This window comes from Anabrus simplex, chromosome 1 (genome assembly GCF_040414725.1).
Source record: "Anabrus simplex isolate iqAnaSimp1 chromosome 1, ASM4041472v1, whole genome shotgun sequence".
Taxonomy (NCBI): domain Eukaryota; kingdom Metazoa; phylum Arthropoda; class Insecta; order Orthoptera; family Tettigoniidae; genus Anabrus; species Anabrus simplex.
Genome location: NC_090265.1, coordinates 1,196,868,257 through 1,196,895,948, shown reverse-complemented (window position 1 = coordinate 1,196,895,948; position 27,692 = coordinate 1,196,868,257). Strand labels below are relative to the sequence as shown.

Genomic DNA, 27,692 nt, shown 5'->3' with positions numbered 1-27,692 from the left:
GGGAAACTACAGCCGTAACCACCTCCCGAGGACATGCAGCTCTCTCTGTATGAAAGATGTACTGATGATGGCTTCCTCCCGGGTAAAATATTCCGGAGGTAAACTAGTCCCCCATTCGGATCTCCGGGTGGGGACTACACGAGAGGGGGCGATCATCAGGAAGATGGATACTGACATTCTGCGAGTCGGAGCGTGGAATGTTAGAAGTTTGAATCGTTGTGGTAGGTTAGAGAATCTGAAAAGGGAGATGGATAGGCTAAAGTTAGATGTAGTTGGTATAAGTGAAGTACGTTGGCAGGAAGAACAGGATTTTTGGTCAGGCGACTACCGAATTATCAGCACGAAATCAAACAGGGGTAATGCAGGAGTTGGTTTAATAATGAATAAGAAAATAGGGCAGCGGATAAGCTACTACGACCAGCATAGTGAAAGAATTATTGTCGCCAAGATAGACACCAAACCAATGCCCACCACAATAGTGCAGGTCTATATGCCTACTAGTTCAGCGGATGATGAAGAAATTGAAAGAATATATGAGGAGATAGAAGATTTCATACAATATGTCAAAGGTGACGAGAATCTAATTGTGATGGGAGACTGGAACGCAGTGGTAGGCCAAGGAAGAGAAGGTAGCACAGTAGGAGAATTTGGATTGGGACAAAGGAACGAAAGAGGAAGTCGGCTGGTTGAATTCTGCACTGACCATAATTTAGTCCTCGCCAATACTTGGTTCAAACACCACAAACGACGGCTGTATACGTGGACGAGACCTGGAGACACTGGAAGGTATCAAATAGACTTCATTATGATTAGGCAGAGATTCAGAAACCAGGTGTTGGATTGCAAAACTTTCCCAGGAGCAGACGTGGATTCTGACCACAACTTGTTGGTCATGAAATGCCATCTGAAGTTGAAGAAATTGAAGAAAGGAAAGAATGCAAAAAGATGGGATCTAGACAAGTTGAAAGAAAAGAGTGTGATGTATCGTTTCAAGGAACATGTTGCACAAGGACTAAATGAAAAGGCCGAAGGAAACACAGAGGAAGAGTGGAGAGTCATGAAAAATGAAGTCAGTAGGGCTGCTGAAGAAATGTTAGGAAGGAAGAAAAGATCAACTAAGAATCAGTGGATAACTCAGGAGATACTAGACCTGATTGATGAACGACGAAAATACAAGAATGCTAGAAATGAAGAGGGCAGAAAAGAATACAGGCGATTAAAGAATGAAGTGGATAGAAAGTGCAGGATAGCTAAGGAAGAATGGCTGAAGGAGAAGTGCAAGGATGTCGAAGGCTGTATGGTCCTGGGAAAGGTAGATGCTGCATACAGGAAAATCAAGGAAACCTTTGGAGAAAGGAAATCTAGGTGCATGAATATTAAGAGCTCAGATGGAAAGCCACTTCTAGGGAAAGAAGACAAAGCAGAAAGATGGCAGGAGCATATCAAACAGTTGTATCAAGGTAACGATGTAAATAATTTCGTTCTGGAACATGAAGAGGCTGTTGATGCTGATAAAATGGGAGACCCAATTTTGAGGTCAGAGTTTGACAGAGCTGTGAGTGACCTAAATAGGAACAAGGCACCTGGAATTGATGATATTCCCTCTGAATTACTGACTGCCTTAGGAGAAACCAGCATGGTAAGGTTATTTCATTTAGTGTGCAAGATCTATGAGACAGGAGAAGTCCCATCCGATTTTCGGCAGAATGTTGTTATACCTATTCCCAAGAAAGCCGGTGCTGACAGGTGTGAAAACTACCGCACTATTAGTTTAGTATCTCATGCCTGCAAAATTTTAACACGTATTATTTACAGAAGAATGGAAAAACAAGTTGAAGCTGAGTTGGGGGAAGATCAATTTGGCTTCAGAAGAAATGTAGGAACACGTGAAGCAATCCTGACTTTACGTCTGATCTTAGAGGATCGAATCAAGAAGGACAAGCCCACGTACATGGCATTCGTAGATCTAGAAAAGGCATTCGATAATGTTGATTGGACCAGGCTATTTATGATTCTGAAGATGATAGGGATCAGATACCGAGAACGAAGAATTATCTACAACCTGTATAAAAATCAGTCTGCTGTGATAAGAATCGAGGGCTTTGAAAAAGAAGCAGCAATCCAGAAAGGAGTGAGGCAAGGCTGCAGTTTGTCCCCTCTCCTTTTCAATGTTTACATAGAACAGGCAGTAAAGGAAATCAAAGAGAAATTTGGAAAGGGAATCACAGTCCAAGGAGAGGAAATCAAAACCTTGAGATTTGCCGATGATATTGTTATTTTATCTGAGACTGCAGAAGATCTCGAGAAGTTGCTGAATGGTATGGATGAAGTCTTAGGTAAGGAGTACAAGATGAAAATAAATAAGTCCAAAACAAAAGTAATGGAGTGCAGTCGAACGAACTCAGGTGATGTAGGAAATATTAGATTAGGAAACGAAGTCTTAAAGGAAGTAGATGAATATTGTTACTTGGGTAGTAAAATAACCAACGATGGTAGAAGTAAGGAGGACATAAAATGCAGACTAGCACAAGCAAGGAAGAGCTTTCTTAAGAAAAGAAATTTGCTCACTTCAAACATTGATATCGGAATTAGAAAGATGTTTTTGAAGACTTTTGTTTGGAGCGTGGCATTGTATGGAAGTGAAACATGGACGATAACTAGCTCAGAAAGAAAGAGAATAGAAGCTTTTGAAATGTGGTGTTACAGAAGAATGCTGAAGGTGAGATGGATAGATCGAATCACGAATGAAGAGATACTGAATCGAATTGGTGAGAGGAGATCGATTTGGCTAAATTTGACGAGAAGAAGAGATAGAATGATAGGACACATCTTAAGACACCCAGGACTTGTTCAGTTGGTTTTTGAAGGAAGTGTAGGTGGCAAGAACGGTAGGGGTAGACCAAGGTATGAATATGACAAACAGATTAGAGCAGATGTAGGATGCAATAGTTACGTAGAAATGAAAAGGTTAGCACAGGATAGGGTGGCATGGAGAGCTGCATCAAACCAGTCTATGGACTGATGACTCAAACAACAACATTAATTTTTTACCGTACAGTATCGTCACATGTGTCATATCTGTATTTACCTTACTGTGCCTAGGTATACATTCGTTTTTACATTTGTTTTACTTTCAATCATTAAATTTCGTAATTCTTCTCATTTGCCATTATTTTTACTATTAATTGCTGTTTCCCTACATTTATCATGTTAGCTTTTAATTTTTCTCTGACAGAGCGAGTTGGCCGTGCGGTTAGGGGCGCGCAGCTGTGAGCTTACATTCGGGAGATGCACCCCACTGTCGGCAGCTCGGAAAAAGGTTTTCCGTGGTTTCCCATTTTCACACCAGGGTGTACCTTCATTAAGACCACGGTTGCTTCCTTCTCACTCCTAGCCCTTTCCTATCTCATCATCGCCATAAAACCTATCTGTGTCGGTGCAACGTAAAGCCAACTGTAAAAAAGAAATCTTCTGCTACTTTTGGTATTGGTTGACTTTTCTCTGTTTTTATATTTTTTAAGTTTGCATTGTGCTACTCCATTGTAAATAATTATTTTGCCGTGGAATTGTGAAATTCAGCATCTCTCTGTTTTAAATAAATAAATACATAAATAAATAAATAAATAAATAAATAAATAAATAAATAAATATGATTGCAAGTATGACGGTGGTAGTGGTGATTACTGTTTTAAGAGGAAAAATAACTGGGCAACCATCCTCTATTAACACACCAATCAGAGAGAGAAAAAAGGAAGGGGTCCTACTTTGAAAAATGAAAGTATCAGCCAAAGAAAGACAAGGGCCACAAAGGGTCTCAACTCTTAATACCGTTAGAGCTGAAAAAAGAATAAGAGATGACCAAGGGAGGTTAGATAGGGTAGATGAAAGTGAGGATCCTAGCACAAGTAAATCAAAGCAATGCCAGGACTCAGCTAAGGGCCCTGTGGTCGTCAACCCACGCTCCTAAGATAAGAACCCCTGGGGTCTACAAATATGACATACCAGAAGGTATCTATAGGCCAGAGATGGCGAACCTATGACACATGTGCTAATAGGTGACATGCAAACACGACTTCTGTGGCACGCTGCATAACGAACTATCATATTTCAATGTTTTAAAATGTAATAAATAGGTCGAAAATCTACCAACATAGCATATTTTAACATTACGCTTTAATAAAAAAGTATGTCACAATTAATTCTCTGGCCATATTTTTTACAAATTTTGTTAGGTTAAAGCAAAAATATATCTTATTCTTAACATTTGCAGTATCTCCTTTCTGAAATCTATTATCAGCGATGTTTGCAAAATAAAATCATGAAACATTCAGTCGAATGGATTTATTTGTAATGCAATCTAATACCTAAAATTAAGACAAATGGCGGGGCTTTGTGATGATTTTAAAGGAAAATAACCGGTGGCATAATAGACAAAAACAATTTTAAAACAGGTTTGCCATCCCTGCTATAGGTTCAATCAGGGTTACACAGAAATAAAAGAAGCAGGTTCTAGATTGTAAAGATTTCTCAGGAGCGGGCATGGACTTTAAATATAAAACAGTGGTCATGGAAATGGTTGAAATTGAAAACAAAGTGCTTACAATTTGCTTTACATCATATCAACACAGATAGGTCTTATGGTGACGATAGGAAAGGGCTAGGAGTGGGAAGAAAGTGGTTGTGGCCATAATTAAAGTATACCCTCAGCATTTGCCTGGTGTGAAAATGGGAAACCATCTTCAGAGCTACTAACACAGCAGTTTGAATCCCCTACCTCCTGAATGCAAGCTGACAACTACATGACCCCAACCGTGCAGCCACTCACTCAGTACCATAAAGAAAAAAAAGTAAAGCTGGGAGATAGGAAGATTATCTTCAGAAAACAAAATAGGGTTACTTTAATGGAAAATGCATTTCCTAGCAAATTCATTAAATTAAATGATTACAGTCAAATGGTATAGCTACAAGTATAGAGTTCCTATCCTTAAAAATAAAGAATTTAAATCTAATTACAAAACTCACTTTATATTCCACCTACTCTTAAGGTCTTCTTTCATTGCAAGTGTAACACACAGATTTGCACTTGCTCGCCTGCCACAAAAGCCTTCAAACCAGCTGGATATCCTGACAAGATTATGTTTGTTTCCCAGCGTCAGAGCCATAATTGAGAAACCATAATTGTGCCAATCTATGATGTAATTGGAGCACATAATTAAAGTATAAAACCAGCATATCCCCAAAGCAGGTATGGCTGGAGGATTTTGAACCAAAACATGATCAGAACGTCGCTTGAATAGCAGGACAAAAAGTAAGGTGATGCTCTGCCACAAGACTTTTAGAGCATATGCCAGAAGCCGAGGACAATCTGTCAAAAAAAAGGGACAGAAAAACCAGCATTAGTTCAATCATTACAAGAAAATCACTGACAAGCGCACATCACTTAAAAGATTTTAAAGAGGGAATACAAATTGAAGGTTGTCCGTTATGACTTTTTAGACAGCTGCAGTTGCCAACATTAAATATTTATTACGTGAATAATAAAATACTCATTGCACAAGTTGCAAAGTTTGCAGATAGTATTAGCTGCAAGACTGTAATGGTCTAACAGACAATGTTAAGCCTACATAATTAACTCTGCTAAAGGATCAAGACTGTAAATTTTGAGAGGCAACAAATTTTTTATTGCAGTCTGCCTGATTTTAACATACATTCACAAGTCTATCTTGTCTAGTTCACAACATGTTTGCACTGTGGACAGCAGCTGTTGGATGGAATGATTATAAATATTTGCTTAACATGTGGACTGTACCCAACTGACAGGAATCCACAAGATAACCAAATAATGTTTTATAGAAACCAAAGAAAAGCAAAGGAAAATGTTTGGAAAAGTAACTAGATATATGATTTGTACATATCATGATCATGTAAAGAGCCGGCCCCACGGTGCAGGGGTAGTGGATCTGCCTCTTACCAGGAGGCCCCGGGTTTGATTCCCGGCCAGGTCAAGGCTGGTTCGAGGTCCACTCAGCATGCGTGATTACAATTGAGGAGCTATCTGATAATGAGATGGTGGCCCCGGTCTAGAAAACCAAGAATAATGGCTGTGAGAATTTGTCGCGCTGGTCACATGAGACCTCATAACCTGCAAGCCTTTGGGCTGAGCAGCAGTCACTTGGTAGGTCATGGTCCTTCGGGGCTCTTGCGCCATGAGGTTTGGGATTCATGATCGTGTAAACAAATAAGTCCATTGGTAGATTTTTAAAAGCTGAAGTTAATTCTACATTTCTTGGTTCTTGACAATAACATTCAAACTTTTTTGGGATTACTGTATTAGAATAGCCTGTATATCTTCTCAAGAACACAAAACAAATTTTTTATTGCAGTCTGCCTGATTTTAAAATAACATACATTCACAAGTCTATCTTGTCTAGTTCACAACATGTTTGCACTGTGGACAGCAGCTGTTGGATGGAATGATTATAAATATTTGCTTAACATGTGGACTGTACCCAACTGACAGGAATCCACAAGATAACCAAATAATGTTTTATAGAAACCACATTTTCTCAACAATATTAAAAAGTGTCAGATTAGACTGGACAGTGAATATATGATTCACTTTATGAATATTTAAAATAACAGAGACATTCTAATAGATGCCTCTTAATGTGGTATACATCCAGCCTGTAGGCTATAAAAGTGCAGATGAAGTGAATCATCAATACATTATCATAAAAGTACGTAAAAGTTTGCAGTGATATAACGTGGCAAAATGTCCTAAAATAGATAAGTAGATATAGTCTTTATTGATGGCAAAGTTAAGTCTCTGGGCCCTTTCTTACACTACCCACTGTTTTGTAATTTGATTAAGATGCTACAAAATTAAACAATACAACAAATGATGATGATGATGATGATGATATGATGATGATGGTGGTAATGATGATGGAAAATAATGTCTGTCTACCCCTTAACTCTTTTTCTGATATGGGATCGGGGATAAGCAACATGAAATTATATGACATGATTTTATGGCCAGATGTCCTTCATGTCTGCAACCTCAGTTGAGGAGCTGATGAAGATGAAATGAATTATTGTGAATGAAACTGGGTAAGGAGATGGAAGGAATCGACTGTGACCTATGAATAGGAACTGTCCCGGAATTTGCATGGAAGTGAAAATGGGAAACCACAGAAAATCATTCTCAGGACAGCCGAAGGTAGGGTTCAAAGCCACTTAACTTCTGAATTCAGAGCTTGGCTCCATAGCCATAGTGTGTTAACATGCACAGCCCCACTGTTCGGTAAATTAGAGCTGCAATTAAGAACTGAAAAACAATAAGGCCCCTGGGAAAAACCCTGTTACTAAAGAATTGATAAAGTGTGCTGGTGACAACATGGTGAAACAATTAGAAAGACTTTCCATCTATTTGTGTGCAACAGAAGAGGTGCCACTGGAGTGGAAGAACATCCTCATTTCAGCCTTGCACAAGAGGGATAACTTTTTTTATTCGTAGTTTAACATCGTACTAACATATTGAAGGTTTTCGGCGATGCAAGGATGGGAAAGTGATAGGATTTGAATGGTAATAGTCATGGCCTTAATTAAAGAGAAAACCTCCAGCATTTGCTTGGTATGAAAATTGTAAACCACAGAAAACAATCTTAAGGGTTACTGATAGTGGGATTCAAACCCACCATCTCCCAAATCCAAGCTCACAGCTATGCAACCCAAACCACATGGCCAACTCTCCCAGTGGGTGATAAATAGGATGGCAAAAATTACAGAGGTATTTCCCTCCACCCCACTGTTTACAAGATATCAACATCTACATCATTTGATGGCCAGGCAGGCATCAATTTTTGAAAATGAGACATAGCTCTCATAGTGCATTGGCACTGCTGGTGGCTTCAAGTAGCCTATGCAGTGGCCTCCACGGTATGCACCAGCCTTGCGTCTTGGGTGGTGTGCTAAGTCCCAACTGACGAGCCTAACTTAGCACACGAGGGCGAAACGCAGGCAACCAAGAATGAGTTAGCTGGAAAATTTATAATGTCCAATAACGGACCACTATATTGGTATTATATGCCACTCTCTCAAGACTGTCGCAAGTCATGTTGTTGGGGTTAGAAAACTGTAATAGTATGTGCCTGCCATCTATTGCCCTTACAGGAATTTAACCAGGCAGCAGTATTGAAGAGCATCATTACTACCAAAAGTCACAAACTGCCAAATTCCAATTGATATCTTGTCCCAAATATATCAATACTTACTAAACATCTATTCATTTGCCTTCTTTGGAATAATTACTTTTTTGGAGAGAAACTTAGCTTAAAAATCACTGAGCCAAAGAGTAGCGGGAAGGTAATACCAATAAAAACGTTAATTGACTAGCCCACACTAGTTCTTAAAATTAAGTTACCAACATTGTGAACAGTGTGAACATCATTTCTATAGTTTCCTCGTGTTTTTCAAGTGTGATACTAGTGTTTGTACACGTTTGTATGTAGTAATTACTATAATTCATAATATTATTGCACGCTGTGCAAGCATGTGAGTGTTTTCCTGCACTGTGGTGCCGTTCAAAAACTTATTTTTTAGGATATAAAGAAGTTACAATCTTTTGTCCATGTGTGTATTTTTGTGCGTTGTAGTTGTGTCCACAATATTTGCGCCCCAGAAAGGTAAGGAGCTACATAATGAGTTTCAACAGTGTCCAGATACTTAAGAGGACAACTTTTCTTGTCCCTCTCTTGAGCAAAAACTTGAGATTAAGAATGCCGGGCGCCCAATGCTTGATCTTGATATAACGAGGCAGACTAAAAGTAAAATTACAGAAATCGTGCATAAATTCAGAATGGATATATACAAAAGAACCGAGTGGATCTGTGGGTGCGAAGTCACTAACAGGTTGTTTTGTTTTCCTTGTTTATGCTTTGTGAGTGAGGAAAGCGAAGGGACTTGGACCAAAGTCGGAGTGGTAGATTTAAGACATTTGTCCCAAAAAATAAAGAAACACAAAAGTTCTAAATCTCACAAGCTTGCCCAGTTAGAATTTGATGTTCTGGGAAGACACAATCCAGCAGCAACTTGACTGTGCTTACAGGCAGTCTGTGGAAAGACATAACGATCAAGTACGGAAAAATCGTTATGTGATGTCAAAAATTACCGACTGTGTAAAGTTCTGCGACACGTTTGAGTTGGCATTGCGCGGGCATGACGAAACAAGTGAATCGTCAAATTGTGGCATATTTCGAGGCCTCGTTAATTTTTGTTCCGAAATTAACGTTGCATTAAGGGACCATCTGTCCAAAGCTACGGTTTTCAAAGGCACCTTTAAAGACATTCAGAATGAATTGTTTTTGTGCATGTTTGAAATCTGTCACGAGAAAATAAAAAAAAAGAAATCACAACTGCGCACTTCATTTCGGTAATCACAGACGAGACCACCGATATATCAACTACAGCACAATTAGTTATTGTACTGTGCTACGTTCTTCCCAACGGTAAGCCAGTTGAAAGATTTGGGGGTTTCCTCTCACCCGCTAATCATGATGCTAAGACAATAGCAGAGTGTTTAAAATCTTTGAGCTATGTTGTGGAAAGCCCAGATAAGTTCATTGCACAAAGTTACAATGGGGCAAATGTAATGAGTGGTCGCCATTCAGGAGTGCAAGCTCTCTTCAGGGAAGATTTTAAGTATGCACATTATGTTCACTGTTATGCCCATTCTTTGAACTTAGTCATGGCACAAGCGACAAGCCAGAATACGGATGTCCGCATATTTTTTGCAGATTTAAGTGAAATCCTCAGCTTCTTTCATAACTCCCCACAGCAATCCGGTGTATTGACCAAAGTAGTTGATAGAAGAGTGCCTCATGCTTAACACAAGGTGGAATTTTAAATCAAGGACCGTTGAAGTAGTTTACGAGAATAGGGATGCCCTCATCGAATGCCTGGATCAACTGGAAACTACTTCTCGACAGCCTAACCCATATTGCAAGCCAGAGATTTGCGTCTAAAATTGGAGCACCCATTATTTCAGTTCTGGTTGGCTGTTTTTCATCAGATAATGCCTCATGTGGACATTTTATACAGTCAGCTACAAAAGCGAAATTCAGATCCGCTGGAAGTCAAAGGCTGCTATAAAAATAGTTTGGGAAAATAAAATTGACCACATCGCTGACAAACATGACACACTGCCCCCGCCAGTGAAGGTATCATGAGGGCCGCAGCGTACCTCGAAACAAGTTGCGGCAAAAAAAATTTATGATACGGTCATTCTTCAAGTAAAGGAACGGTTTCAATTTACAAACCACCTTCTTGCAGCAAATCTGTTTCAAGCTGAGAATTTTGGCAGCTTCGAGAAGGAGTTTCCCCACTCACTTCTGTACAAAGCGTGTGAAGCCTACCCATTTCTTGACAAATCGAAACTGAGAACCGAACTTGAAATATTATACATGAGAAATGATTTTCGAACTGTTTCTGGGGCTATGACTTTGTTGCAGTTTCTTTTAAAAGATAAGTTGCAGAGTGTCTTTGGCGAAAACACAACTCTTAAATACCGTATAGTCATTACTATTCCCATGGCGACATCGGAAGCACAAAGGTCCTTCTCAACCCTGAAGAGAATAAAGATTTTCTTACGCAGCACAATGACCGAGGATAGACTTAATGCTCTTGCTATGCTGTCAATTGAAAAGGACTTGGTTCGAAACTCTGTGGAGTTCAACGAAGCACTTATAGATAAGTTTGCATCCCTCAAGGAGCGCACAGTGGATTTTTCGAATAAGCTGTCTGCATAGGGTAAGCTGATTGTGAAATATTTCTTATTTTGTATGTGGTAAATATCGGCATGTATTGTCTGCTTCTCTCATATTCGATCACATTTTCAAAATTTCTATCATCTTATTTTTAGGGGTTACGGCCCACAACGAGAGAGGTAGAGAGCGGGGGGTGCAATTTTCTTCTTCTGTTGAACCCCCAGTGACGAAGGTCACGCGCCGTTACTGCATGCAGGGCTTGGCTAGAAATGAAAGTACCCGAAGTGAGAACCCCAGATGGCCAAGCATATAGAAAATAAAAATGTTGATACGGCTCCACACTGTATGCACCACTTACGTTAGTGCGCACGCCGAACAGAAGTTGGCGTAGCGGTAAGAGCTCGGACTAGTAATTCCATGGTCGTGGGTTCGACTCCCTGTGTGGAGACTTTTCTTTCTCAATTTGTATGTTATTCATTTTCCAATTAAGCAGAGAGGTGAATAATTTATTTATTTATATGATAAAGGCATATCGGATGTCATTCTTTTAATGAGCGCATAATTGTAGAAAATTTGGAGTTGCGAACTTTCCCAACGTGTTCAAACAGAAATTCTTCTTTTTCCTCCTTTATTGGCTATCTCCCCTCCTTGGGGAATGTGCCATAAACGTGAATAGTCATTTCACAATAAGATTCGTTTTCACCTGAAGGTTGCTCCTGGCGGCTGTACACGAACAATAGATTCTTGGCGCAGGTAGAAAACAGGTGTCCCTAACTATTAGGGAGGACGACACTAGCTATGGAGCTCATTTGTTTGCTAGCTCTTGGCCAAGTAACTTGAATTGTGCGAGAGTACTGTAGAATATTCTGTAAGATATCGAAAGTTTTGTGAAATGAAATTGTAAGGAAAATATTGTGGAAAAATCGACAATGTGAAACTTTTAATATGCCTGGAACGTTGACTGAAAAAGAACAGGAGCTAGACGATAGCATTCACAGCAAAGCATCGAAGCAATGATTGAACACAGCGATGAATTATGGTTTACATCTTTTGGCCGAAGAAAATCTAATCTCATCAGAAAGTTCTGAAGTGATAACCGAAGAACACATTCAAATGGGAAGTAAAATACACAAGAAAGTAGTGGAAGTTTTATTGGAGTATCAGTTTATATGTGACGAAGAGTTGATCTGGCGTGAAGAAATCGACCAAGAAGAACAATATCAAATGTTGGACGGTGCCAGATCATCTTCAAGTGATGAGTATGAACCCGATGAAAAAAAAATGAACGAGAATCCAGATTACGTTCCACTTGACTACAAAATAATGGTGGTTAATCTAGCCAAAGCGCATCCAACGTGGAGTTTTAAAAGTTTGCAAACGAAAGGAGCATCTCGCTTGAAGCATATGCGAGATTTGAAAATTTGGGAACACCATATTAAAAATGGTGGAACTCGAAAGGATAAATAAATATAACTGAATCATGGACATATGATCACTTCGTAGAAGCGTGATGTTGTAACCAGCAAGTCACCACAAGAAACTTGCAACAATGGGCACTTGCTGCTGCCAGTCAATTTCCCGAGTTGAAATTCAAAGCCTCCGAATCGTGGGTCATCGACTTTAAACAAAGGCATAAGATTTGTCAGAGGAAAATTACAAGATTTGTGTCGGAAAAAGAGACAGCTACACAACAGGAAATCCTTGCTGCGGCAGATACGTTCCGACTCCAAACTCAAGCTCTCATTCCTCAATACGACAAGGATTTTGTTATCAACACTGATCAAAGAGGTAAGTAAGAATTCTTATTTCTCTACCTCAAATGAAATACTCTGTTTAACGGCGCGTATAATAAATATACATTCGCGTATTCTCTTTCCAGGTTGCCAGTACCAGTTGACGTATAACCGAACCCTGCAACAGTTTGGGGTAAAAAGGTTTTTCATATAAAGAAAGGATATGAACAAAGTAACCCACTCATATACAGCGTAATATGTTATGAGCCTTTCCAGAAAGCTATTGCCAAAAGTTTACAAATGCTTACAAAAGAATACCGGCTCCTTTGGACCGAGGACTCAAAAACGGTGGGTGAATACGCAGCAAAATACAAGAATGCCGTCATCACTTCTTCAAAATCAGGAAAACTTTCAACAGAGTTGTGTACAAAATTTTTAACGGATGTGATGAAGCCGTACGTACAAGAGAACAAATTTCTTCTGCTGATTGACTCTTGGGGAGGACAAACAAATCTGCAATTATACAACAAACTCTTCCTAGATGAAGAAGGATTGCCAACATGTAGCATCAAAGTAATTCCCCTTAAATGTACTCCACTGGTGCAACCCTGAGATGTATATTTTTATCATCAGGTCAAACACTTGATTTAAAAAATACAAAATTGCTCTCATCTCATCGAGCAAGAAAAAGAAATAACTTCCCGAGAAGACTGCATAAAAATACATTCGATTGTTCATCATCAATTATCCGCGCCAATATTCGGTAACATGTTAAGTTTCGCATGGTTCGCTTCTAAACTTTGCGATGAGAGATAATGCTTTATGAATGTCAATGAAGTATGTTTTTCTATGGAGACGTTGAAACAACGATGTGGTTGTAAAAATGAGGCGTTTATAACTTGTGATAGATGCAGAAATAATTATTGTTTCCCCTGTTTCTACAATAAATATCATCCTGACAAATGTAAATCACTGAATGTCAATGAATAAAGTTTTGAATTTTTATGTACCAGTCCTTTCATACGCGCTTTAATTACAATCCCTTGTTGAAAAGTCTGACAATGAAATCTCGATTTTTTACCTTTTCTATGCCTTATGCATATAAATAAATATAATGAATTATTCACCTCTTTGCTTAATTGGAAAATGAATAATATAAAAGTTGAGAGAGGGAAAAAAGTCTCCACACGGGGAGTCGAACCCACAACTTAATAGTCCGAGCTCTTACCGCTACGCCAACTACTGCTTAGCGTGCGCACTAACGTAAGTGGCGCATACAGTGCGAGAGCCGCGTCAACATTTTTATTTTTATTTTCTATACGCTTGGACATCTGGAGTTCCCACTTTGGGTACTTTCATTTCCAGCCAAGCCCTGCATGTTCTATAAATTTGAGCCAAATCGGCAGTGACAAGTAAGGAGTGCCCCCTTGTCGGTAATTTTGCCTTCTGTGGACAGTCTGGTTTCACTTAAAGCAGCAACATCAATATTAAGTCTAGAGAGCTCATGGGTAACAAGAGCTGTTCTTCTCTCAGGCCTGTCATTATCTGACACATCAAGTAAAGTTCTCACATTCCATGTTCTAATTTTCAGAGTGTGACTCTTTCCTGCTTTTGATTTCTGACTGCACAAGGGGTGACACGCTGGGTGTGGCCGCCCGGCTGGATATAAGATGTGACTTCCGATGTTCAGCCCACCTTTTCTAGGACCTTCCCCATGCGGGGTGGGCAGCAGTAATCCTAAACAGGCATGTCCAAACACAGATGCAGGTTCAAATTCCTGAGTAGTCGCAGGGTCTCAGAGAGACGACCATCACACATCTGCTACCAACATGCAGGTCCAAACTAGGAGCATCCAATTTCACATGTAACCTGCCCCCACCATCCATATCTCATCACTGTTGGACTTTCGAAGTAATAAGTGACATTTGGAAGAAGTGCCACTGATGTGGTTTTGTTTAGGGTAAATCTCAGCATGCCAGGAACTGATCCACGCACTGTGATCTCGGAGCCATGTCCTACAGCACACATAGAATGAGACATGCAGGATCAAACACCAAGGCTGCAACGAACTGCCGCAGACTAAAAGTACTACTGAGGTGCGCCTTCGCAGCCAGTTCATCTGGCATGACCTCTTCTGCCTCCACGACTGTTGGGAACCATGAGAGTAACGGATTCCTCCTCCGCTCGTTTTGCCATTGGACTGAACACTTGTGATGTATTCCAGAGACATTTCCTACACTGTGGGAACCATGCCTGATTCTATAAAATCGGAAGTGCACCTCTTTGCTGAAGACTGCGGCATATACCAGGAGATAGATACAGAGGAGGACGAACTACTGCTTCAGCAGGATTTAGATACGATTGAAAAATGGGCGTGTGAAAATCAAATGAAAATCCACAGCGGAAAAAGCAAGAAATTGTGTTTCAGTAAAAAACAAATGACAGAAAAGAGGGATTAAGAACTTGGAGGGTAAAGTGTTGTTAGTTGATAGTAGTAAGTACTTATGTGTTACTATTAGAAAAGACTTGAACTGGTCAGTATGTGTATGTTCAGTCTTCAGCCCTAAGACTGGTTGGATCCTCAACAGCTCTGCCATCAGCTGCCATAGATGGCCTAGACATCACTGAAGAGGCGTACTAGGGAAATGAGGAGTGAAGTAGTTTCCCGTTCCTGTTGCTTTCCTCACCGAGCTTGAAGTTGCTATTACATATCAGTCTGCCAAGCCCACTGAAATGCATCAACCGACCCTATGAACAACACTTTCACACCATTCATAGCAGGGACTGGCTGCATAAGGAATTGGCATTAATAACACCGTTCATACCTCAGTCACTTTCATATTGTCAAAGCCAAGGATCAGACCTTGCACCTTCAGTCGAGCAAGTGTCTCTTGTACGCAGAGGATTTAAAAATCTTTAAGGTGATAGAGTCTAAAAACAACTGCAAACTTTTGGAATCAGATGCCCTCCATATGAGCGAGTGGTGTAAGAAGTGGACGTTGCAGGTCAATGTTTAGAAGTGCAATGTAATCGGCTTCACTCGTAAGAAATCCCCTGTAGAGTATAATTATGCTTTCAATGGTGTACAGTTAAACTGTGTAGATAAAATCAATGATTTAGGTATCATATTAAGCAATGCAAATGGTCTCTCTTTCCAGGACCATATAGATTTTATAACAAGGAAATCTCTTAGGTTTTGGGGTTTTCTTAAGAGAAATTGTAGGGATTTAGTTTCCGTTCAAACCCTAAAAACTTTATATATTTCCTATATTAGGTCATGGTTGGAATATGGTTCCAAGATCTACAGTAGATACCATCCCAACAATATTTAATTGACTCACTAGAGAGAGTGCAGATAAAATTTATGACATGGGTGAGTTACAGGGGCTTCGGAATTAAGATGAAGTCTCCATTATATAATGAGTATTACCAACAGTTGCGAATGGAGAATTTACTGCTGCGTCGCAAATGTGCTAATGTAATGTTCGCAATAAAATGCATAACAAATAGAATAGACTGTCCGGAGCTCCCACAACTAATACCACTTCATGTTCCAGCACGAAACACTAGGCATAGAGTAACCTTTCATGAGACCAAGTGTAGAACTGATCACTACAGGAGTTCGTGGTTAATACAGTCACTGCATACACTGAATAGTGTTGGGGAATCTGTGGATTGCTTCTGTTCTGATATAAAGACAATCAGAAAGTCAGTATTACATATGGCAAAATAATAGATTTCTATGTAGTATTGTAAGATGTTATTTTTTTTTTACATTATAGTTTGTGATTATTTTGTAGCCTAAATAATATGCAATTATATGTAAATAATAAGTTATTTATAGGAAATAGATTATATGTGTAGTACGCCATCTGTAATTGGGAATAGCCTGTTCGTGGTTAATAAATCTATTTATCTATCTACAGTCTCACGTAACCAACCCACACCAATGGCTTCGACATTACTCATCATACTAAATTAATTCAGCTTTTCACCACTAGCCCGCTGCCTTGCAGACTCCCTTTGCTTATCCGCAGTCCAATGTGAAGACCCAGAAATTTCCACAAGGAAACTTAATTTAAATATGCATCCACCTATTCAATACTGTACAACTATTCAGTTATAATAAATAGTCGATTTAATCTTAACATGTTGAGTGCCGAGCCGATTGTAGCACACTATTCCACCGGTGCCAGGCATGAATTTTAATAGTATTCCGCTGGTGCCACAGCAATTAAACGCCTTATGGCTGTTTATATAATCTTGGGATATATTTTTTTTTTTTTTGCTAGGGGCTTTACGTCGCACCGACACAGATAGGTCTTATGGCGACGATGGGATAGGAAAGGACAAGGAGTTGGAAGGAAGCGGCCGTGGCCTTAGTTAAGGTACAGCCCCAGCATTTGCCTGGTGTGAAAATGGGAAACCACGGAAAACCATTTTCAGGGCTGCCGATAGTGGGATTCGAACCTACTATCTCCCGGATGCAAGCTCACAGCCGCGCGCCTCTACGCGCACGGCCAACTCGCCCGGTTGGGATATATTAACATGATGTACTAAGTAAACTTCATCTCATCATACCAAGGTCATGTGTGATGCCATATGGTGTTGCATCAATTTTAACTAAACATAAAATATAGTGTGATGCCATATGGTGTACAGAATTTTTTGATGCTTTATATGGAATGTACAACACAATTTTCAAATATGTCAAATTTATGTGATACTTCATACCAACACAATATTTATGAAAACCGAATGAAATGCAAAGTACTTATGTTACATTACACATTGTTACCCCGTATGGGTGAGAGACGCAGATGAAGAATATACCCCTGGTATACCCTGCCTGTCATAAGATGATGATGATGATGATGCTTGTTGTTTAAAGGGGCCTAACATCGAGGTCATCGACCCCTAATGGTACGAAATGAAATGACAAAGTAAAAGTTCAAAAATCCACCGACCAAAATAAAAAATGTCATGAAGAATGAAAGGATGGACATGAATTTAAAACAATCAGTGGATCCGACTCAAAAAACTATCATAAATAATAGTGTTACTGACCAAGGGACCACTTCTGAAGCACAATCCTGAATCGAGGATGATTGATGTCTAAAGGGGTCCAAAATCCAGGTCAAAGGCCCCTCAGAATGGTACATATCGCTAGTAAAGTAGAACCATGGTATGTGTCATGTTGGGGTACTAATCAAAAGGAGCGAAGACTCACGGTGTTCCACACATAATGGTATTACTCACAAGTATTGGACGTCGTACAGGTAACTCAGACCTATGGTGTTCCTCACATAATGGCGCCACACATAGGCAACGCAAACCGATGGTGTTCCTCACCTAGGTGTACTAATCACGGGCGAGGGTAATCCTGTGGTGTTCCTCACATAGTGGATACTAAGTGCAGGCAACGCAGACCCACGGTGCCACTCATATAGTGGTACTAATCACAGGCAACGCCCAGACCCATGGTGTTGCTCACAAGGGTACGACTCATGGGTACTGGAAACCCACAGTGACACACTCTCTGCTGCTACTAATCACAAACATATTTCATACCTAATATAGTGGTACTACTCGCAAGTACAGGCAACCCATGGTGTTCCCTGCGTGATGGTACTAATCAAAAGTAGTTTCATGGTTCTAATTCAATCATCCCTTGGCTGCCCCTTTTAGTCGCCTCTTGTCAGTGAGACAAAGTCTCTCATAGTGCATTGGCACTGCCGATGGCTTCAAGTAGCCTACGCAGTGGCCTCCACGGTATGCACTAGCCATGCGTCTTGGTAGGTGTGCTAGGTACCAACTGATGAGCCCAACCTAGCACACGGGGGGCAAAATGCTGGCAACCAGGAATGAGTTAGCTGGAAAATTTATAATGTCCAATAACTGCCCATTTATATTGGTATTATAAATTTACTCATTCGGGACAAATATTTCAGATTCCCTATGGGAATCAACATCTATATCATCTGATGGCCAAGCAGGCATCAATTTTTGGCAGTGAGACAAAGTCTCTCATAGTGCATTGGCACTGCCGGTGGCTTCAAGTAGCCTACGCAGTGGCCTCCACGGTATGCACTAGCGATGCATCTTGGTAGGTGTGCTAGGTACCAACTGATGAGCCCAACCTAGCACATGGGGGCAAAACGCTGGCAACCAGGAATGAGTTAGCTGGAATCTGCCACCTGGGCGACTGCCCTAAATGCAGATCAATAGTGATTGATTGATTAGTACAGTAGTGACTCTAAATGCCTCAAATATATTACCCTGCTATGACATAATAAAACGTATAGATGCTACAATGGAAGAAAAGCTAAAATTAAGTGAATTGTAGGGTGATACATTTCAGACTGTATGGAGATGATATATGAACTTCCAGTATTTCAAAATTTATGCTGCTCTAAGGATCATCTGCTATTATATTTATATATACAGCATACAAAATTACAAATTAATTTTAGCAGTTCACAAAATATGTAACATTATGAATCCATTCTTCTTTGAATTGTACCAACTGTACTTCATTACATTAACACATTCATGCGTGTACAATAACGTATCTGACCTCAGTCGGATTTAAATTCGTACCAACTTTTTACATTCAAATGTACGTTAGATGGCACAGTATACCAGTTTGGCAGTAGATAGTGGGCAGATGAAAAACATTTTACTACAGCTTGGGGTAATTTCCTGCATTATGGGATGTGTGATCTAAATAAACATGTGCCAGTCCCGAGGTCTCTGAAGTGCACGGCTGTAATTCAAGCAGTGCTAAGTGATGAAATGAACAGTCATGGCAAGTAAAAAGAATATCATCTTGTGAAAGTGTGTACAAATTCTCAGATTTTTAGGGTTTATAGTATAGGAGAGATACTAAATTAAATCCATGTGTTACATGTTATTCAACGAGTCGGGGTGGCATCTAAAAATTGGTCGGCTGCATGATTAAATACCTGTGGGGGAGCTTGGAGTAAATGCATTTAGTGCACCTTAATGTTTTAGCCAAAGGAAATTTATCAAGAGAATTGAAGTCCACATCTTCTAAAGCAGCAAGAAAAGTACTGAAAGTTTCTTCCAAATAGAAGTAAGCATTTTCAATTGTGAGCATTCTGCATTACATTTTTTACCATTTATTTCTGTAAATAGTACTTCAGTATATTATAAAGAGCGCCCAATTACAACTGCAATAATTTGTACTTAAATTATGTAGGCCTACAGAAGCTCAAACAGTTTTTTATTTTGTCACACCGACAGACAGGTCTTATGGCAAGGGCTAGGAGTGGGAAGGAAGTAGCCATGGCCTTAATTAAAGTACAGCCCAAGCATTTGCTTGGTTTGAAAATGGGAAACCACAGAAAACTATCTTCAAGGCTGCCGACAGTGGAATTCAAACCCACTGTCTCCCAATACAAGCTCACAACTGCGCGACCTTAACCACAACGCCACTTTCTCGGTAAATCCATCAGTTTCATGTTACAGTATGCAATATTGCAGTTGTATTGTGACCACCTAACACTAGCTCTGCCTTGTGGCAGGAACATAGAACAACACGAGCTCCAACGCTTAATGTCATTCGCCCTTGTTCCAGAAACAATTGCTCCCCCCCGACATCCCTGAAAACAGTATTATTCTAATTGACAATGCTCCTTATCACACAGCGCAGGTAGAAAAGCCACCACAAACTTCACGTACAAAGCCACACGTGCTGGAATGGCTCTCCTGCCATAACATCCATGTTACACTTGTTTGACAAAGGGAATTCTTATCAACTTCATAGAGGAGCACAAGCCCAAACCCACATACCACATGGATGAACTGGCAAGAAAGCATGGCCTTGAGATCATTAGGCTCCCCTACACCCTAATCCGCTCCAGATCATTGCCACTTCAATCCAATAGAAATGATACAGGGTCAAGTCAAGGATTATGTTGCACGTCATAACAAAATTTCCACCCTCAATGAGGTTGATACCGTCAAGGAAGTGACTCAAGAAAACTGGAAGCACATCACATTGAAAGTTTTTGGTTTTGTTTCTTTGTTTGGAGCCATATTTTTCAGTGTCGAATTAGTTTCACATTGAATGTGCAACAAGAACTGAAAGATGCTACAAAACGAGAATGCATACATGATGGAGTGGATAAATTTATTTCCCTGGGAGAAAATTCCAGATCCACTTCAGATACGAGTGATGAAGAGAAGACTACGAAAGGAATAAAACTAGAGCCCATAACTAGCAGCAGTGGCAGTGGTTAGGTAGTTTCATTTACCATTTATTTATTTGTTTATATTTATTATATTATTATACTCTGATTTTGTTATATCAAAGAGTGTCTGTTAGATTAACTCTTTTATGCTAAGGTTACTTGCCACAGTGGCAGCAGAGTACTTCATAACTGCTTGCTGTCACCATTCTTCTTACCGGGCGAGTTGTCCCTGCGCTTAGGGGTGTGCAGCTGTGAGCTTGCATCCGGCAGATAACAGATACGAACCCCACTGTCGACAGCCCTGAGGATGGTCTTCCGTGTTTTCCGACTTTCACACCAGGCAAATGCTGGGGCTGTACCTTAATAAGGGCCACGGCTGCTTCATTCCCACTTCCATAGGCCTTTCCTGCCCCATCGTCGCTATAAGACCTATCTGTATCGGTGCGAAGTAAAGCAACTTGTAAAAAAAAAAAAAAAAAAATTATAATCTTCTTTCATAATATATGCAACACATCAACACGTCCAGCAAAAGATATGTGGCAGCAGTGGGCCTCACATTAACTCTATCAGAGACAATAGGAACTGCTCAGCAGCTAAAATGAACACCAAAAATAGCAGAGACTGACACAGTGTCGGTTTTAATTTTTCTGCCAAAGTATAATTCTAGGGATAGGTAGATAGACCTTGGCAAGCATAGAGGAAGGATCTCTCATCTACTTTAGGTATCGTTTCACATCATTTTTGCATGATTTTCACCTTCCTAAAAATGCGAACGAGTTAGTAAAGTGTAATCTTACCACCTTCAGACAGTATTCCTTAAACTCAAGTACCACATTCCATAAAAACATGCGCGAACATTCTAATAATAATGTTATTTGCTTCAGGTCCCACTAACTACTTTTACGGTTTTCGGAGACGCCGAGGTGCCGAAATTTCGTCCCGCAGGAGTTCTTTTACGTGCCAGTAAATCTACCGACACGAGGCAGACGTATTTGAGCACCTTCAAATACCACAGGACTGAGCCAGGATCGAACCTGCCAAGTTGAGGTCAGAAGGCCAGCGCCTCAACCGTCTGCGCTACTCAGCCCGGCCGCGAACATTCTAAAGCAGCCATTACGTCCAACGTTATAATTATCTAACAAATTGGCTTAACCCAACAAACACTCAAATACTTACACTCCTGAAAATCAGGACATCGAGATAAATACCGAAACACAACCCGAGGATTATTCACCAATTCTGGCAGAGGTTCAGAGCCTTCATAACCTATAATATCCACGTTAAAACCTTCTTTCGCCAAAGAAAGGGAATGATACTGCATTCGAGGACTTCGACCCACATCCCCTAGCACAACAACGCACACTGACTTCCCTTCCGTCGACATTTCTGTTTATTAAATAAACAGATATTAACAGGAAATTCAAATCGCCTTCCTGAAACAACTCAAAACAAACCACCACGTTTCTCATAGCATTTCATTGACTATCGAGAGTCGCTGAAAAGTCGAACTTCTCGTATAAAGAAACTCTTGTTCTTAAAAAATTGGCACGTGATTTTTACCCAGTCCAAATAACTATGAAAGACCATCAGCAGTGCACTATCACAATCCACACACAAAGCTATATATGAAATAACAGCTCAGCATTTTCTTCTTTACAGCTCTCGGGTGGGATATAATCATAGAGGTGTGGCGATCATGTATCTACTGCTAACACAGGAGGAATTCACTATAAAGTATTACTTTGACAATCTGAGGGAAGGAATTCTACCTATCACAGTCTCTATATACACAGGAAAAACAAAAGGACAAAAGGTGCAAATCTTCACGCCCGATGGTCCTCCTCGGCGGCATATTACTAGACAAATATGACCGGATCAACATATATCAGGATTAGAAAAGGAAAGGAGGAATGGAAACTATTGGGATAGTCGTTTAGGAAAGTGAAAACTAATACAAAAAGCGCTACACCGAAAGTACGTATAAAACAGAATGACGGAGAGACATCAACTAAATGTAACTATTAATAATAGTTGACCTACCACGTCAAAAAGAATGATAAAAGTAAGACTACGAATCCAGAGACCGCGATCCAAGAGATGTAGGAGTGACATAACACGCTTGTGAGCATAAGGGGTCGGATCATTAACGATTAAGAAAAGCAATACAAAGGGTGTAGAATGATTTTTTTATTTCTTTAAACCAGGGTGGACATAATTAATAGAAAGGAATGAGTGACATACAAGCAGACGACAAAGAAATTATAACTGTATACTTGAGTCAATCAAATATTGATTTAGTATTACCAGGATCTCAGGAGTGGGTTTGTAGATAAGACACGCGACGCACATTCGGTTTCTCTATAGAGCTCATCTTGTTTTACCAGTAACACATCCAGGATATTTTTCCCTCTCGTTGGTTCCATCACATTCTGAATCAGTTGTCCTTCCCATATTAGCTTATTTGCCATTTGTTGGTCATGCTCCCTGCTTACATTAACCTGTTAATATAATGAGAGATCTTCATTGGGGTAATCACATAAATGGGATTGTAAATAAAGGGTACGGATCTCTCTGCACATGGCCATGAGGGTGTTTAGGGGTTGTAGAAGGGATGTAAAGGAAAAGGCTTGTAAGGCTCTGGTAAGACCCCAACTAGAGTATGGTTCCAGTGCATGGGACTCTCATCAGAATTACTTGATTCAAAAACTGGAAAAAATCCAAAGAAAAGCAGCTTGATTTGCACTGGGTGATTTCCGACAAAAGAGTAGCGTTACAAAAATGTTGCAGAGTTTGGGCTGGGAAGAACTGAGAGAAAGAAGACGCGCTGCTCGACTAAGTGGTATGTTCTAAGCTGTCAGCGGGGAGGTGGCGTAGAATGGCATTAGTAGACGAATAAGTTGGAGTGCCGTCTTTAAAGGTAGGAAAGATCACAATATGAAAATAGAATTCAAGAGGACAAATTGGGGGAAGTGTTCATTTATAGGAAGGGGAGTTAGGGATTGGAATAACTTGCTAAGGGAGGTGGGGCGCGACGCTTGATGAGAAGATAATAGACCTAGCTTAGTGGACTAAGCCAACAGGATTTACAAGCTTTTACTAATTCACGAATTTCACCGTCCATACGTTTCCAAATAAACATCTCTCTCATCTTTTCTCGAGTTTTGAAGATGCCTAAGTGCCCCCCTAATGGGGTCTCATGGTAGTACTTGAAGATAATAGGTACAAGAACAGCTGGAACCACAACTTTCATCTTTTGATCATGCCTCGACGGGCAACATAAAACCCCATTCCTCAACACAAAAGGGACAACATGTTTCCCAAAAGAAAGCGTTTCCATAATAGGGGCCAGCACAGGATCTTCACGTTGATATTTTTCAATGTCCCTAAACAGCATGGGGGCATCAGTTAGAATGGCATTTACACCAGAAGGTATGGGCGCGGGAAGAGACGAAATATGTTCCAATTTGGAGGTATCCACATCATTAGCAAACATGCGTCTTAGTCCATCTGCCACAACATTTTCAGATCCCCTTATATGCCTAACCTGAAACTGGAAGGCAGAAATCCTGATGGCCCAACGGGCTATGCGACCCGTACGACGCGGCCTAGCTAAGACCCAACTTAGGGCTTGGTTATCTGTTTCCAGGTCAAACTTAACGTGTTCCAGATAGAGGCGGAACTTCTCTCACGCAAATAAGACTGCTAAACCCTCAAATTCATAGACTGAATACTTGGCTTCTTGAGCCGAGAGTGTCCCAGACGCATAGGCGATGGGTCGCCTTCCGAGTTCAGTTTCTTGAAGAAGCACAGCAGCCTCCGCCGACGACGAGGCGTCGGTCTGAACGATGAATTTCTTCGAGAAATCAGGCATAGCAAGGACGGGGGCGTTACAAAGAGCTAATTTCAAGTCTTCGAAAGCGGCTTGTTGAGAAGGTCCACACTCAAATTTGACGCCTTTCCTACGAAGTAAGTTCAAGGGCGCCGCTCTGTTAGCGAAGTTAGGAATAAATTTCCTGAAGAAATTCACCATGCCTATGAATCTGGCAATACCGTTGATGTCCTTAGGAGATTTGAAATCACCAATGGCCTGTGTTCTGGTCAATCGAAACACAATCGGGCGCCACAATATGCCCTAGAAATGACATGGAAGGCTTAGCAAAGGCTACCTTAGATAACTTCACAGTTAACTCTGCCTTACGAAGGCGATTAAGGACCTCTTTCAGATGATCTAGATGTTCTTCAAAAGTCTCCGAAAATACGACGATATTATCCAAATAATGGTATAAGTATTCGAATCTGATGTCGGAGAAGACCCTATCTAACAGTCTAGTTAGCACAGCTGCTCCCGTGGGGAGCACGAAAGGCACGCGGTTGTACTCATAAAAGTTCCAATCCGTGGCAAAAGCTGTTAGAAGTTTGGATTCCTCGTCCAGAGGGATCTGATTATACGCCTGATTAAGGTCTAAGATGGTGAAGAACTTAGCTTTCCGAAACCATGAAAAACAAGAGTGAAGATCGGGACGAGGCACAGATTGTAACACCACCTTCCGATTTAAAGCCCTATAGTCAATTACAGGCCTGAAGCCACCTTGAGGTTTCGAAACTAGGAAAATGGGTGATGAGTACGCCGACTTAGAGGGACGAATTATACCATCCTTTAGCATTTGATCGATGATTTCCTTGAGGGCCTTCATTTAAGGTGGAGATAGCCTATAAGGTGGAAACCTAACGGGGATCGAATCCGTAACCTCAATCTTTTATTCAATAAGGTCAGTAACAACAAGAGTATCAGAAAAGACATCAGGAAACGACTGACATAATTTACGAATACTATCAGCCTGTTCCTCAGGTAGATGTCTAAGGTCTAACAACATCTCATCCTGGGTAGGCGAAATAGATCAACATGATGCAGAACGACACTTAAGCAAAGGAATTTTACAATTACTAGCAAATTTGAAGGTGCACGACTGGCTCTGAACGTCGAGCACTAGACCAGTAAAAGACATGAAGTCTGCTCCTAATATTATGGGTCAAGACAGGCGCTTACCCACAAACAACATAACATTCCAGGTGAATTTAGAAACACGAATTTTGGCGAAAATAAACCCTAACATTTCTAATGGAGAAGAATTGGCCGAAACGCATTGAACTGAAGTCGAACAATAATCAGAAAGTTTACAGACAGACTTTAATTTTGAGTAACATTCAGCCGAAATAATAGAACAAACACTCCCAGAGTCTAATAGAGCAGTAAGCGGTTCATTATTCAACTCAATTTTGAGAAAAGTTACAAGTGCGGGGGACTCCGCCGCAATCCTAAGGCTTACTCTGGGGGCATTCAAGCGCGGAGTTAGAGGAACTTCTACCTTGTTTCTAGCCTGAGCTTTCGGACGGTTTAACAGGGGCTGAGCCTTGAAAAGATTAATACACTGACACAGCCGGAGATACTAGTCATTTTCTATTATTTGAGTTGGTGGAGGTTGCACCAGAAGTTGAACAGGAGGGGGTGCTATTGGCATTAGGGCAGTTCTTGGCAAGGTGGTTACATGAGCCACACTTGAAGCATCCTTGTGATGACCCTGCTCCATTCTTTGTGCTACTTGATTTTATTACTGGGCACTTGTTACGCAGATGATCTGCCGACCCACAAGCATAGCATTTGCGGGTGTTGAAAGTGCGGAGAGGTTGAGGCCGAAAATTACTCGAAGACGGAGAGGGCTCCTTGGCGACTCGTAGGGAGTCGGCGTACCTAACTCCTTTGGCTGAGACAGCTATAGCCTCTAACTCAGCAAAAGTTTGAGGGCGCGATGCAAAATACAAGTATGACCTGTAGGGTGGGGAAATGCCTTCCACAATGCCCTGCACAATTTGATCTTCTGGGAAATGAAGAGCAAATACCCTAGTGTAGAACTTAATGTCCTGGATGAAGTCGGCAAGATTTTCATCCAGTCGCTATACTCTGTAATAGTACCTTTGAATTAATGATGACATAGCTCGAGCCGGAATGAAATTCCATTCTTTGTGCTACTCGATTTTATTACTGGGCATTTGTTACGCAGATGATCTGCCGACCCACAAGCATAGCATTTGCGGGTGTTGAAAGTGCGGCGAGGTTGAGGCCGAAAATTACTCGAAGACGGAGGGGCCTCCTTGGCGACTCGTAGGGAGTCGGCGTACCTCCTTCGGCTGAGACAGCCATAGCCTCTAACTAAGCAAAAGTTTGAGGGCACGATGCAAAACACAAGTATGACCTGTAGGGTGGGGAAATGCCTTCCACAATGGCCTGCACAATTTGATCTTCTGGGAAATGAAGAGCAAATACCCTAGTGTAGAACTTAATGTCCTGAATAAAGTCGGCAAGATTTTCATCCAGTCGCTGTACTCTGTAATAGTACCTTTCAATTAATGATGACATAGCTCGAGCCGGAATGAAGTTCGCCAGAAGGTGTGCATGGAAGTGTTCTATAGAGGATTGTTCAGATATGGCTCTGACTATTTTGTCTGAGAGGATGCCTATGGAGGAAGGGTAAATGATTTGAAGAATTTGAGAAGGAGAAAGAGAAAACACTAGAGCACGATCTTGAAACTCAACTAAAAATGTGAGAAGTGGAATGACATCATTAATAGAATTGAACAAAAATATAGAAATCCCCCTAAGCAACATAGCCAAAGGATAAGGCAAACTACTAAAGCCAGGTGACATAACAGATAACGGCCGAGGGGCCGAAGAAGCCCCAGACACAGCATTATTTAAAAAGAAAGTTGGAATTGATGTACGACCCTCTGGTTCATTTCATAATGGGGCAGACGTTTGTTGAGTAGCTATGGATTTTACGCTTTCTACATTCCTGGACGGGTCTTCTTCCCTTACGGTGTTTACAACAGTGGCTTGGTCGGTTTTGGGAGTAGCAGTCCCAGTTAACAATTGACTAATTTTACTGGACATATTGGAAAGGTGTTCAACAAGATTACTTGCCTCC

At 40.7% G+C, this 27,692-nt stretch overlaps 1 protein-coding gene and 1 pseudogene across 1 annotated transcript in view; one reads left to right on the top strand and one right to left on the bottom strand.

The window, feature by feature from the left end:
• Positions 1 to 22,177, bottom strand: part of Alg1 (ALG1, chitobiosyldiphosphodolichol beta-mannosyltransferase) — a 67,269-nt gene extending 45,092 nt beyond the window's left edge. Inside the window, exons 1-2 of the mRNA XM_067137554.2 lie at positions 21,889 to 22,177; positions 5,023 to 5,365 (exon numbers count right to left, since the gene is read on the bottom strand). Coding sequence (XP_066993655.2) covers positions 5,023 to 5,365; positions 21,889 to 22,096 — 551 coding nt within the window. The 5' untranslated portion in view covers positions 22,097 to 22,177. The remainder of the gene's footprint in view (positions 1 to 5,022; positions 5,366 to 21,888) is intronic.
• On the top strand, positions 8,013 to 13,486 carry LOC136858833 (uncharacterized; annotated as a pseudogene).
• Positions 22,178 to 27,692: the final 5,515 nt, after the last annotated feature.